Source organism: Mastomys coucha, unplaced genomic scaffold (genome assembly GCF_008632895.1).
Source record: "Mastomys coucha isolate ucsf_1 unplaced genomic scaffold, UCSF_Mcou_1 pScaffold7, whole genome shotgun sequence".
Taxonomy (NCBI): domain Eukaryota; kingdom Metazoa; phylum Chordata; class Mammalia; order Rodentia; family Muridae; genus Mastomys; species Mastomys coucha.
Genome location: NW_022196913.1, coordinates 10,953,191 through 10,968,548, shown reverse-complemented (window position 1 = coordinate 10,968,548; position 15,358 = coordinate 10,953,191). Strand labels below are relative to the sequence as shown.

Sequence of the window (15,358 nt, the reverse complement as noted above, 5' to 3'; positions counted from 1 at the left end):
TGTACATGCAGTGAAATCTCTGCCATTCATAACATACGGCAGTCTTGATTCTGAACCAAGATATTCCAGGCAGTGTTCACTGGCATTCTGTAACTGTAGAATGGGGACATTTACAACACAAAATACACACACTGTGAGCTCCAGCATCAAGACTTCAGAAAACTCAGGCTGTAGCATGGAAGAGGGCTCCAGGTACACTTTGGATGCATTATACATTTGGTTTGGAGTTAGTTCTTGGTGGTGGTATGATTAGAAACATTTTACTTTGGACACACCATTTACCGCCCTCACACTCAGCTACATGATGTTCCCCCTCATATATTAGGACCCATAGTTTAAGCATGGGTACTCTGTTAGCAACATGGCATGGAAAACTAAGACTTCCTAGTGAAAATGTAATAGATAATCACTATTTTCTGAGTCAACCTATTGGTTTCATGATTGTCTATTGCTGGCTTGCATGAAATTCATTGGTAGGTAATAAAAAATAAGTGTAGAGTCCAACCAGAAGACAACAGAACACAGACATGGTTCTGTTACACATTGTGCTTTGGCACACTTGTCTCTTCTGTAGGATCTAATTTGGAAATTTAACAGAAGGGTTAAAAATAGTGTACGAATGTAGTGGAAAGAGATGGGCTGGTCTGTATTTCTGTCTGTGTCCCTGGTGACTATATGGTTCACTGTCTCAAGCTGTCTCCTGCAAAATGCTAATGGCACCCTGCCCATCTTTCACTATTCATTAGAGGAGAGTTACCATTAGGTGAACACCAGTCCATTGTCCTTCAGAGGGATAACCTAAGCTCATACTCCTGGAAACAGGAAGCTGCCAATGAGCCTATCCTACAAATATGCAAGAAATCTTACAATAAAACAAAAGCACACTTGTGATATTTTAATGATAATCAAGGATAATGAAGGCACAGGTTTAAAATGTACAACCATGGGATTGATGCACACAGGAAGAAAATAAAAATTTTAGTAAAAATAAACAACAAGCAAGAAAACAAAAGTCAATTAATTAATACAGAGTGAAATAAAGGAAATTAACCAAGTGTATAGAGTTGCAAGCATGCCAGTTATAATTGGGCAGAACCCACACCACGTGAACTTGGCATCTCACATACTGCGTACAAGGCAATATATGAGATGCTGGTACTGATTATTCATTTCATTGGAAAGAATGTGATAAATCATGCAATAATGCTGGGTGACCTTGACACAGCATCTGTTTAATGATGACTTGAGTTATCTGAGTCAGAATGGCTCCAACCTTGGGGTTCGGAGGTGTTTACGAAAATGGTTGTAACAAGTGAGACTTCTGGACCGTTTGTCCTTTGTTCAAACAAAAGTGAATTTGAGGTCTATTGGCCAATTCCATTCTGCAATTGGACCATATGTTCCCGGCTTTTGACCTGAAAGTGGTTTACTCAAAGACTTGCAGCACTTCCTTCCTGAAAGATTTCAGCAGTGTAGTAAGAGCTTCCAGAGGAAACTACTTTGTAGATCATTAAGAAATAGCATGATAAGTCTATGCATACCCCCTGAATGTACAAGGAAATTATGCTGTCAAAAGTAACTGAGTAAATGACATCTACTGTTGATCTTCAGAAAGGGGAGAGGGTTACTCATGTATAATTAAGTGTAATGAGAAGAAAATTCACAACTAAAGAAGAGACTGTGATGTGCCTTAGGTAACACCTTCCACACTTCCTTGTACAATTGTTTTCTTGATTAAGAAATAGATATTTACTATACTATAATAATAGTGATGATCAATTATCAACTATTGGCTATATTCTGGACCCAGCTCTCAATTTACCCTATCTCTAAGACTCCCACAGTCCTGCAGCTTTGCACTGTGTCTCTCTTAAAGATGGGAAAAATCAGCTGAAAATGGCTTAAGAAAAAACACAGGTCCAGAAGTGAATGAAGTGTTTATTTACAGGCTCCATTCCATACAGGAATAGTCACCACAGTTCAAAGCTACCATGAGACAAGTGCCCACTCTTTGCAGATAGGCCATCCACAGATCCCTTCAAGAACAGTGGCTCCTCCGCTGTGTTAATATTACAAGTCTCCAAGGAAATTCACAACTAAACAAGAGACTGAGGTGCCTTAAGTAACACCTTCCACACTTCCTTGTACAGTTGTCTGACTATCAGATTCTGCCCACACTAATAATGAAAACACACAAGTCCTTAAGAGAAATCAATCTTTCTCGTTACCTCATGCTAGAAACTCAATGTCCTGGTCATGATTATTAATAATGAATCATCAGAAGCTATGAGAAGGTCTCTTTCCCTTCTTAAGCCCTGTCAATCAATCTCTTTGTAAGGTAAAGAAAGAAACCCTCTCTGGTTCCATAGTTTATTTCTACTACACTTAACCTCACAGGAATAGAAAGTTTCATATAAATTGGAGAAGCCCTAAAGATGGGACACGTTCTTTGAGAAACCAAAGCTTCATGCAGAAAGTCTGTATTCAACTGTTAGTTTCCCTGTCCTCATACCTAAGAGCTAGTACCAGCAGTGACTTGAGAAAGTAGGACTTTCCAGTGGTCTGTTAGCCAAGAAACCAACTCATATCTCCTGGATTCTACTGTCTTATGTCTAGGTATGGTGACAAGCAAATGTTTAAATCTGGAACATTATAAGTCAGTGTTTTGAATAAGACAATTTTTCAAAATGAATGAATTTTGCCCCAAAAGGCAACCTTACCATGAAGGATTTGACTTGGTAAATGGCAAGCTTCACAAACTCTTGTAAGTCTCATCAGGAGATAGCCTGCTAGGACTTCTGCCCTTATAAATAAATGAACTATTTTACAGTGTGTCGTACTGTATGAGCAAAGGTAAGGAGGACTTAATTCTTCAAATTCCTGGCTGCAAGAGATCTGCCGCCCTGCATCTCATTGTTGGCATACCTATCCTGTTTTCTTTTCTCACCAACACAAACAGAAAAATGACATTTGGTTTGAGGGAATTAATTGATCATGCTAGTAAGTGGCATTAACTATCCTACACAACTGGAATCTAGTCTTACACAACCAGAAAAAAGTGTGGTAATGTGAAACTTAAGAAATCCAAGGAACAGAGCTCAGTGTAGCCAAGACCTGCAAGGCTCTTATGAATGTGCTTTGTCATGACAAAGGAGGACCAATCCTCAGCATAATGGGTTTCCACTTATTATTTGTAAATTTTGGAGATTTTTTTAAGGTTAACTGTACACGGTATATTTGACTCAGGAAGTCTCTATTTAAAGAACAATTGTAGAGTTTATACGACCGTTAGCTTCCTCGCGTAGATTATATAAGGAATGTAGAAACTGGAGTTTGCAAGGGTCTCCTATGGACATTTTGGATTATGATTCAATCTTTCTTTCAGGGAAAATGCCTCAGTGACTGTTCAGCCCAAAGTGCCTCCTGAAAGGACACATGGGACCCAGCTTTCTCCTGTTCTTTGTCTCTTTTCATTCACAGATGTTTGGAGAATCCTCATTAAAATTAGTTAGAGCAAAATAGAAAAGACCCTGCCATAAAATAAATCTAGTTAAATACACTTTGCTGGATTGCCTCGTTTGCAGGATGCACGAGCCTCATTTTCTTCTCTTTGTACCTCCTCTCTGTGCATTAGGTAATTCCTGCCAATGAAGACAGGATGTCACATCCCTGATGGTGCTCTCTCTATTCTTAAGCATTAAAAATAAATACGTGCCATCTGTCTCATATCTGGAAAGCAATTTGAAATGGTGACTTCTGTTTACTTAAGGTTACAAGATTTAAAGCTTTAGTGGCTCTCTATTGTAAAGACACTCTGTCTCTATTTCAGATAGTAGCAGTACTTTTAGGTGAATCCTGTAAGTTGAAGAGAAGACTCTCAGGAGAGATTAGGCAAGGCAGAGAACAGGGTTCAAAAAAAAAATGGTCCTTGCTATCAATTATTCTGGGTCAGAACAGTAAGATTGGTGTTTCTGAAGTACAACCCTCAGTCAAGTGGCATCCTATATTGAAGCCTCAGTTTTCCTCATTTGGGAAATGAGCATATCATTTATTGTATGGGGTACCACATATGTGCATGTATATAAATGCACAGAGAATGTATGTATGAATATATTTCTTCCCAAAACCTGATAAGAAGGTGAGAAATATCATCATCTTTGTCATCGTCAAAGTTTGAAATGATAATTAGTAATAATTCAGCTAGCAAAGGAAGTCATTAAAAAACAAATCAGCTCAGGGACCGAAGAGAGGGCTCAGGCACTGAGAGCAGTCAAGAAGACAAGAGTTCCGATCACAGCCCCCAGGCAAATAGCTCCACCCCAGCTCTGAAGGGGATGGAGACAGGATAGGCTGAGTCCAACCTAGCCAGGAGGACACCAATCAGGAGAGACCTTGCCTCGAATAAATAGGGTGACTCTGATGGAGGAGGACACTTGAAACCCTCTCTAAACAACACACACACACACAAACACACACGCAAACATAGATTCACACACACACATAGACATACAAATAAATAAATATAATAAGCAAATATTAAGAAATAGTTCCTAGTAATATACCACATACATTAAAAAGGAGTTGCATATGGAAGTTGTGTTCTTTATGGTAATTAAAATGTAAAAGTAATAGACTTTAATCACTTCCATTGCCCTCAGTACAAAGGCCCTATTAGATGAGAAATAGAATTGGGAGTTTGGAGGGAACAGGGGAGATTTTGGGTTCCTTTATAGGTACAATAGCATTTTTCAAAGATTAGGTTTTTTTTTTTTAACTTAAATAAAATTATATGTTGTCAAGCATCAAATGCCCGAGCAACTTAACTTTAATTAAAGGAGTAATGGGCAGTTTGAGAACATTCTGTTTTCCATTTTCAGAGCAATTTTCTCCAACAATACTTTCTCCTGTAGCAGAAGAGAAACTTTCCTAGCTCTGGGCCGAGAACTCTTAGGATGGTGAACGTGTAATTTGAAGTCCACCCTACACTCACAGACCGCAGAAGGGTGGTGCTATAGAAAAATCTAGATTCACGTGACCTAGCCTGGACGATTTTAGCAAGGAGTAAATGGAGGTCCATTGTTGCCGAGCAAATTGTCCCCAAAGTACCCAGCTTGTTAGAGCAAAAGTGTTCCCTTCCTTTCAGCTAGGTTTCAAAAAATTTGTTAAGCAGACTGAAAATGCTTTATACATCTATAAATATCCCAAGCCTGTAGCTGATTCCTTGCACAGCGGTTGGTTCTCCTAACAGCCTTATTTGAGCATAACTTAGCTGTTCAGCAGACTTTGCATGACAACACGGTCCGGTCTTAATAGTAGTCCAGAGAGAATGCATTATCGAGACTTTATTTAGACTGTACAGTCAAAGTAATCCAACTGTTAGTCACCCTGACATGTGCTTCAGAACGCCACACACCCGTGAATTCTGACAAAAAAAAAAAAAAAAAAAAAAAAAAAAAAAAAAAGCTGCTAATCTGGGTATACATTTAAATTTTCCTCCCTATTTATAAAATATATAAAATAAGAAAAATCCCATAAACTTTACACATTTAGCAAAATGAAGACTTACTCTGAAGTAAATGACTATACCACACCTAAAATGAAGACCACCCTTCTTGGGGATCAAAAGAAAATAAGTTGAAGAAGCCCCACAGAAACTCATTGATTTTACCGACTACTGATTGGCTTATGGAATCTGAACACAGCCTCCAAGATGCATCTCTCACATTGATCCACACAGTAAAACTGGCGGCCAGCATCCCAAGCTACTGAAGACACTGCTCTGAGACACGCTGCGGATTTTTCCTTAAACCGCGGTATATGCGATGCATTTTTCCTAAGTCACAAAATCACGTGAGGAGAGGCAATCTTGACTTTCTGCCCCGCTTTACGGAACTAACGGGGGAACTCTGGGAATAGGAAACAGTGGTTGCAGAGAGACCACTGGGACGGCTTTCTGGCCTGACTTCCCTTTATCATCTGCTTGCTGGTCACTTTTATCCTTTCCAGATGGGAGTCATCCAGGTGTGACGCCAGCTCCATCCAGAAAGACTGGCCCAGCTCTACCAGCTAAGTGAACAAAATCTGCTGGATTTCAGAAGTGAACCGGACGAGCAGTTAGCCAGTGCTGAGACTTCTACACTGTAATAGTCTCCCAGGCTTGAGTGACAGGAAGAAAAAAAATGCAACAAGTTTCTTCCTATTGTGCCCCCCAAAAGCCTAGGGCTGTTTTTGCCTGGCTTTGGAACACATTCAGTACATTGGGGCGGGGGTACGGGGTGGGGGGTGGGCCGATATCAAAAGCCTCCCTCTAGCTCCACAGACAGCTGTAGGAAGTAGGAAGACAAGGAAGGCAGAGACTGAGCGAGGCAACCGGCCCTCAGAATTACACAATGGTGATTTCCCGGGGAGGAAGCCAGGCTGAGTAACACAGCAGGAATTTGTTAACAACCCCCTTCCCCCCACTGCACCTCAGAAAAACAATCAGGCTCCAGATGCTGATAAGAATTCTTTTTATGTTATTCGAATAAAAAATACATTCATACAGAAATATAACAATCTCGCAAAAAACAATTTCAAATAAAATCTTGTAAAACAAAATTTTACAAAAATCTTACAAAGATTCTTTAGATAACAGGGTGCTTCAAAAAAAAAAAAGAAATAAAGAAATTTCACTAATAGAAATTTTTTTTTTAAATTTCAAGCAAAAGTTTCTGCTTGATTGAGGCTCAGTTATCACCTGAACAGAATGTACTTGCTTATTATTAAAATTACAGGCATTGACATATACGGCGCCCAGCCCCACCCAATCAAACAACATTTATGTGTTTCATAAGTGAGACGAGCCAGCACAAGTTTTCTTTCTCTTCTGTTTACCTTCTTACTTAATGGAATTGTTATGGATAAGCACACAGCAGGGCCAAAAAAGGAGTTTTCCAAAACCCAGCAAATCAAGTGCTAGGATTTTGAATTGCCAAACAAAAGTGCATTTTCCCCTTGAGCAAAATGAAATCAGTTCTGTGGAGAAATGTATTCATCAGGCCAGATACAACAAAACAAAACAAAAAACAGTTAAGGGAGCTTTAATCATTGCTCATTTCCAGGAAGATCAAACGAAATACCAGCCCAGCCAGACTCATTCTCATATATGTAAAGATCCACACCCAAAAAGCCAAGCAGCTGGATGAAATATCAGAAATATCAGCTGTCTACGCTGTGGTATGCCAAATTCCGGGAAAGTGCTTCTTGAAAAAGCTGGAAGAATCTACATGCTGGAAAAAATAGTTTCATCTGCATAAAAAGTATTCTAAAAAACAATCCCTGTGATCAGCTTACTCTTAGGTTAGATCTGCTAGTAAGGCTGAAAGTAAAGTCAAAACCTTTGTGTGTCTGAGTCCAGCTGGTTGGCCAGTATTTTGTTCATGCCCCTTCTGAGTGGCCAAAAGGTACCCTATTCCAGGCTTGCCAATAATGACTGGCAGAATCAGCAGGCTGGGATAGACTCAACGCCAACAATGTCTCCAGCAAATTATTAAATTAAAGATAAAGCCTCTATAAAAGTTAGGTTATAGTTTTCAATTTCTTTTTAACCTCCTTTATGGCCATTTTGAAATACTTCTTCACAGGCTGTAGAATTTTCTAGCTAAACATTCTAGTTTCTTCTTAAAAAAATATTTATATATTATCTATATATAATATATATATACACACATACATACACATACTATACACACAAATATACATACACAAAAAATTTCATCCACTTTTTTCCAAAAAAAAAAAATAATAATAAAGCAGTATACTTTCAGTATTACCAACAGATAGCTAGACAGGTACTCAAAACTTGTGCCTTTTGAGCAAGATATTGACATTGGTTTTTCTTGTTTGTTTGTTTAATACTTCTGTATCTTTAATATGTGTGACAATGTTACATAATAAATACAGCCGGTGTGTGTGTGTGTGTGTGTGTGTGTGTGATCTGTACAGTTGTGCAAGGTCTCTTAAAAGAGTCTCATGGTAGCAGAATTAGTTTTCAATTGTCATGTCTTTTTTTTTCCCCATTTTAACACTGACAGTCAAGTTGTTGGAAATGAACACATGTTGACATGTCAAAGGACTTTTCACCCGTCCGTTCGTTTGTCACTGTGGAGGATCTTAAAGAGGTGATCTTTTTGTTGTCGTTGTTGTTCGTTTGTTCTGTCCATATTAAACATCGATACAGTACAATGCCAGGTGAAAAAAGAGCCTTAATTAAGCATGCGTCACCCATTCCCCTGTATTTGACCCCACAGAAGGGCCAGTTGCATAAGGCACCATTATGAAGGTCAACAGTGCATTAACAGCTAGAAAACCAGAAAGAGTCCTCAAGGCATAAATAAGAGACGTAGCTGCATGAGAAAAAACGGTTTCTAAGCTTAGTGGTTTGTTCCACCTGACTGAGAAAAAAAAAGTTTGTGTTTTTAGCCTAATGTGACATTAGACTGGTAATTTCTAGGCCCCCAGCATTTAGACATTTGACATGTGTCCAATTTCTCCAAAGGGTACCTTAAGCTTCTCCAAAAAACGTAAATTCAAATACAACCCTACATTGCACAAGATCATTTTGCACGGGGAGTGTTACAAAATAGAAGGATCTGGGGGGTGGGGGGGGGGAGCCTCGTGTCTTGCCAGGCCTAAATGGCTTAAGGAATCATTATTCTACACAAATTAGATCTTATAGCTGCTTATTAATTAGAATCAAGATTGGAGACCCGATTTAAAATGTTAAATGTTTATGGCTCCCCCAGACCATGCACGACTTGTTTTGTAGTATAAGGGAAAATGACCACTGTTATTTGTAAATACAGCTTATACAACGGGTTACAAATGAGCTCCGTGTAGCCAGTGAAACAAGCTACTTGACACACTGCACATTCTATAGCTGCACCAGACACCAGAAAGTCCTTTCACACAGGAAAGGGGACAGGGGCTCCCCCTGCCCTTAACACTCACCACAATGGGGTCCTGAGTTCCCGCTCCCACCCTCCACATTTTTCCATTTTTTTTTTAAATTTTAACTTTTATTTATTTTTTTTTGTTTTTGTTTATTTTTTTCTAAGGTGCAGACACCCTTCAGGAAATGATTGGTGGTCAACTCATCCCTTGGTATACTCCTCACACACACAACATTCAAACCGCTTTTCTTTCTGTCTCTTGTAGTTTTTTGATACCACAAAGGGGGAAAAAAAAAGTCTGCCTCACCATACAGTCAGTAATAGATCCTCAACATACAATCATCCCACCCATTAACATTCTCAGTGCGCATGCTCACGGCAAAAAGCTTAGAGCCTCTCAGAAGGTTAGGAACCAGTGGTGAGTCCGGGGTCACCCAAACACCATGCACCCTGGGTGCTATGCCGCTTCTGACATGACTTTTGTAGCCCTCAAAAGACCTTCCAAAGAGAGGCCCCTGGAGGTAACTGGGTAGGAAGCAAATGGCATGCTTTGGCTGGTACAGGCATCCCTCCTTCCATGGCCGCCTCTTAGCCTGGAAGCCTCTTTTAGCCTACAGGATTTGTTCCTCTGCTCCTTCAGAGGTGCCTCTTCATGTGCAGGGCCAGGTGATCAGACCTGGAGAAACACCTGCAACGGCAAATCAGAAACAAAGCAGTGAGTTTTGTCTCCCGGATTGTGTGGCGCACCAGATACCATGGTCCCTGTCCAAGTTCTCTGAGTCTTTGTCAATACTTCTAGGGACAGGGAACCCCAAGGCAGAGGAATACATATTCAAGAAGACATCTTCAGAGAACACCTAGGAAGTCCCAGAAGTCCCATGGAGGGTCTAAAGGAACTCATCTCTCAGTTTTTGAATTTGAAAACTGTTGGAGCCCATTTTGAAAGCCTTGCCCTAGACAGTTTTCTTGTAGAAATCTGGCACACTGCTTCCTAAGAGAGACAGTCACGGTACCAGAGACTTTCGCAAAAGCCCCAGACTTAAAAGAAATGGCACCAAGTAATGGGAAACCACTGGCCTTCTTTCCAAGGTCTACTGCACACACCTACTCTGCTTGGGTTCCTCCTCATTCCCATGATCCCACACTTCTGTTTCCTGGGAAGCCTTCACTGACGTACCTGTCACAGTGAGAGCATTTAAAAGGCTTGGCACCAGTATGCTTTCGGAAGTGTCTGGTCAACTCATCACTTCTTGCAAAACGCCACTCACAACCTTCCCATGAGCATCTGTAAGGCTTTTCTCCTGGGAAAAGAGCACATGACAAAAGCACCATGACTTCACTGACAGGATGGGGGAAGGGAGAAGATTGAACAACATATACCATGGGGTCCCCTCAGCCTACAGACTTCACTGTGTGCTTTAATGGCAGTACGTTACCTTTGGCTAACTAAAGGTCACAAGCATAGGTCTTTTCTAACCTAGCCTGACGGGCTCACTCGATGTGTGTTCCAGGGATCCAGGTTTGACAAAGTCATGGTACCAGAATCAAAGTTACCTCATAACAATGACAATTACTCAGACTGATGACATACTTGCAGGGTGAGGTGTCAGTCCACAGGACCCACAGCCTTGCTGAGGGAGATTATTGCTTTCTCCATGGAGACGCCCCCTCCAACACTATCTGGTTCCTTACTCATTTCCCTGTGGAATGAGTCGTCCGGGACCTTCTACATTTCTACAAAACTGAAATCATGAGTTTCTGAGAAACCTCATTCAGAGGGCTTTGGGATCAGTTTCTAGATGGCAATCAAACGACCAAATTGACATCACTCCCTAGCTAAATTATAGGTGTAGAAAAGTAAAATGCTACCCGTGAGTGAAAAATGATGCTCAAATCAACCCGAGGCAAAAAACTGTCTTGTTTGGGGACACTCATATCCTCTCCTAGCTCTGTGCCTCTTCAGGGCCCTGACTTCATCTCTCAAGAATCTGACTATCCTCTTGGTAAGATTTGAGTTTACAATTACTTATCCTGTTATCCTTCCCCTCCTATCCTGCATGTTGTGCTGGCAGTTTCAAACAAACAGAATTCAATCTAAGTAGTGGCATTGCACTAACAAAGCCCTTGTTCTACATGGCTGAGTGACACAGAGGATTCACAGTAAATGCCCACTGGCCAAGACTATTGCTCACACTGAAGCCTCAAAATACCAGTGTCAACATCAGCAAACTCCAGGCTGCCCAAGGACCTTCTATCCTGAGCCTGAACTTACATGACAAAGAAAGAGGTACAACCCAACATAGCACGATGCATGGACAATGGGAAATGAGCACCTAATGGGTGAAGGTTTGGGTGTCCATGGAGAATGTGATCTAGCCTCTTGTTTAATCTGAAAGCATGAACCATTCATCTGATTCAAATGTCCAGTCTTTTAAGATTCTACTCTGAACTCCAAAAAAAGACCCAATTCCTTGGAGACAAGAATTTAGGAAGTGAGGATTTCCTTGCTTGTGACCACATCCTGGGAAGCCCTGGCTCCCTCCCAGCGCTGATTCGATTCACGGGCACCCACCAGCAGCTGACTGCCCAGGCCCCAAAAGGGGACTGACCTGTGTGAGTGCGCTGATGTGCTTTCAAGTGGGAGCTTTTAGTGTAAACTTTCCTGCAGCCGTTAAAGTGGCACCGATGTACCCTCCTTCTGCCATCTGGGGAGGCGTCGCCACTACCCTTGTCACCAGACTTCCCAGAGGTCCCACTTCGAACCTTCCCGGGTGAGGGCAGGTCTCCTGGCCCACAGCCCCAGAGTTGAGAAGATTCCCTGTTCACTTCTGGAGAAGAAGGAGGTGTAGAAATGACAGAGGAACTCAGATTTCCTGAATTTACTAAGACTTCACCAATGGGATCAGAGGTAAATTTGGTCGTGGGTGAAAGTTCCTCCGAACTGTCCGAAGACTCGCTGCTGACATCAGAGTTCAGGCTATTGGTCTCTAAGTTATAATTAAAGCTGGAGCTGATCAGAGAGTCCTCTGGGGGACTGGAAGAAATCTTCAGTTCTGATTCCTCCTTCTTCTCTCCCCGAGCTAGAATGAATTTGGTCCACAGGTCTTCCTGGCTGTCAAATTTTATCTCAGAGGCTGACACGTAGCAGGGCTCACTCTGAAGATAGCGTTCCAACTCCAGGCAGGTCTGTGCAAAAGGAACCACAAGAAGGCACGTGACTGTTACTGCTACTGAAAGTGGAACCGAAAGCACACAGGAATTAGAAAAGAAAAGAAAACATGCAACAAAGGCTGAAAAAATTATTTCTGTGTCAGGTCATAAATTCTTCTGTAATGCGAATCTATTTCCTCACGGATGCTAGAGGAAAGCTGTTTCTAGGAATCTGAAGGAAAAGCAAAGGTGAGACCTCTCTTGGTTTCTCCAGTGTTGGACCAATGGCCACAATGAGTGATGATCACTAAGCCTGTTTTGTTGCTATAGTTACAAGTGTTGACATTTCTAATGACGATCCTGGTAAACTACATAAAGCAAACCAGTCTTACACACATCACTCCCCCTCCCAACCTAACAGGTTTAACCAGATCCTCTGACATTCTCCACAACTATGAGCATCAATGAGAGAGCCTCAGCTATCCACGAGTGTTCACACAACAGAACAGAAAGATTGCACAGCACACAGTGTGGTCTGAAGACCCCCTTGGGAGGCACAGCTGACAATATAGGGCTGGCTGTAGTCAGAGAACAGACAGCAGATATCTGTCTGCTGTATTCACTTCAGGGACATCGATAGATTTAAAAAGAAACCTCTTATTTTCTGGGTAGCTGGGACCTAGGAAATATATACATACATACATACATACATACATACATATGTGTATATATATCCATTTATACACGTATATATTTTTAAATGTCATTTCCCAAGTCCAGAACTATTGATACCACCAAACTTTAATAATTTCTTCCCACTGGCCAGAGGGAAACAAGAAAGCTCCACAACAGAAGTGAATTCTTCCAGAATGGCTCTCTGCTATTGTAAAGGATGGAAAGGGGAAATTACTCCCTGGCCCTTCTGGGAGTCCCACAATGAACAAGGACTTTATCTCCCGGCCAAGGGTACAACACTATGAGTCATCACTCCTTTTTCTTTCACGCAATGCCAAAGGAGACTTCCTTTTGAAATTCTGACCAGCTGCCAAATAAGGACCCAGCTCAAATATACATGCAGTGTGCCATGACAGGGTGCCCCTTCCCCAGCCCTGCTACCAACCTTTCAAGGAGCTACACACTGCAGAGATCAGCAATCCCCTCTCCCCACCATCTCAAACTTTCTAGCCACTGGAAAAGAAAAATGGTAGGAAATATTTTAGGATTCAATTCTGTAGGCCCTGATTTTTCACTAGCTTTGCCTGCATGCCCATATAAGGCTGTCTGTGCCTCTGTGTATTCTATTCTACAGACAGAAATTTGGGCACTAAACTGCAACAAAAAATTGTTATCAGGATACAGACCATCTTGAGCACAGGCTACCAGCAAAAGGACTAATGCTTACTTAACAATGTGCCTTCTATCACAATATACACACATCCTAAGCCCTGGCTTCACACAGGGAGCACAAGCAAGCTAAGGAAGAGGGGGTGCTTGTTTTCCCTTTCCCCCCAAAATTCGATGTCTGTTACAGTACATACAGTATTAAGAATCGAGGTAGTGATACCTATTATTGATGTTCCAAAGAAATGGCCGAGCACATTTATGAAGATCTTGTTAAACTTTAATCAACTGGCTAATTTAAAATCTCCATTATGCTGATGAGCAGTGGGGACCTGATCGAAGCTCTCTGGGAGTTTAAAAGGCTCTGAAGGGGACCAGGAGCCAAGTCTGGCTAGTTGCCCAAATCCCAAATGCCTAAAGGAAACTACTAAGATCAATTTCAATCACGTCCCAGGGAGCAGCTTCTTTGAGGAAGAAAAATGGGGAGGGGGAGAGAAAGGCAGAGAGGATTGTGAACAATTAAGCCGGCATGCGGAGGTTTCAGCCAACACTTCGCTTTTCCTGCGTTTTAAAGCCTGGGAGGTTGTGAAATCGGCAGAATTTATTTCATCTGCTAATTCACTTGGAGAAAAAAAAAAAAAAAGCCAGCCCAGAAGGGTCGAGAGACGGCCACGGAATCATCGTTTTTAAAGACAATGGTAAAAGTGTTTGAGAATTTTCTTGCCACTCACAGAATCCTATGACTTAGAAGGGGGAGGGGGTGTTTCTTTTTATTCCCGTTGCCCCAAATTCTAGTTCCACTAAAATTCGAGATTTTTCTTGCCCAAAGTAAGACCCGAAGCAACTAGGAATGGACTCATTGTCATATGACTGACAAGTCACTTGTGTGCAAACAGCACCCCCCCCCCACACACACACACCCGCCGCGCAGTCAACAAGAAAAGCAGGTAAGAAAAACAAGGCAGACATACATGAATGCTAAGAAATTATCCAGAAGGAAAAGAAACTAAAAATGGCCTTGAGTTGAAAAAGAACTACCGTGTTCTGCGAGCAAAATATTAAGGCTTTTAAAAATCGGATGTACAAATATCAAAACAAAACCAAAATCCTTAAATCAAATTTCTTGGCAGTCAAGGCAAGCTCGTTCATGTGACAGGGTCCAGCTGTGGAGTTTGGAGCTGACACAAGCCCCAAACTTGTGCCAACGGCTCAGGTCTGGATCGGCTAGAGGAATTTGGGGTCCCCCCTCAGGTGTATGTTGCTCGGAAGCTCGGAATTAGCAAAAAAGAAAAAAAAAATGAAGAAATAAAAACGTACTGGGAAGGAGAGCTCGCCTCCACACAAATGACAACTCTACTTCTCGCTCCCGAAGGCTCGCTCTACAGTGCCTTCATCATTCCAGGAAGCAGAAGGGCATCTTAAGATCATTATTTTATATTTTTAATTAGGCAAATGCTAATCATCATTTAAAAAGATGCACTTCCAAGCACACACCATCTTGCCTTCTCCTCCGCGCGACTACCTCCTCGGCGCACAGGGCAGGTGAAAAAAAAAAAAAATCCGTATTTACCTGTTGCCAATATTCCTCCAGGGACGGCAGAGCCGAGAAGTAGCCCGTTTCGTGCACAATCTGTAGTTCCTGGAAGATGCTACACATTGGGAGCACATCCATGTCGGGTTGGAAAAGACAGTCCCCGCTGTCGGGAAAACAGGGAGGTGAACGATCAGGAGTCGGAGCAGAAACTGTTCCCGGGAGCGCAGGTGAAAGTTTCATGCAAACTGGATGGCGCTGCAATCGGACGCCGGGTCCGGACCCTCCCGCAGCCCGCAGCGCGCCGAGCCCACGCAATATTTGCAAACAGCGGACTGACTGCAAGCGTAACCCCAGCAAAACTTCCCTATTCAAAGCTCCGCTGCCAGGCTCCCCCCTCCTCCCC

General features: G+C 41.9%; 1 protein-coding gene across 1 annotated transcript; it reads right to left on the bottom strand.

Annotated features, from left to right (window-relative positions):
- Positions 1-6,492: 6,492 nt before the first annotated feature.
- Positions 6,493-15,348, bottom strand: Klf6 (Kruppel like factor 6). The gene is made up of 4 exons (XM_031358887.1): positions 14,992-15,348; positions 11,540-12,116; positions 10,108-10,231; positions 6,493-9,618 (listed from the first exon to the last, which is right to left on the bottom strand). The coding sequence occupies exons 1-4, from the start codon at positions 15,193-15,195 to the stop codon at positions 9,567-9,569; spliced, it is 957 nt and encodes a 318-aa protein (XP_031214747.1). The 5' UTR covers positions 15,196-15,348; the 3' UTR covers positions 6,493-9,566.
- Positions 15,349-15,358: the final 10 nt, after the last annotated feature.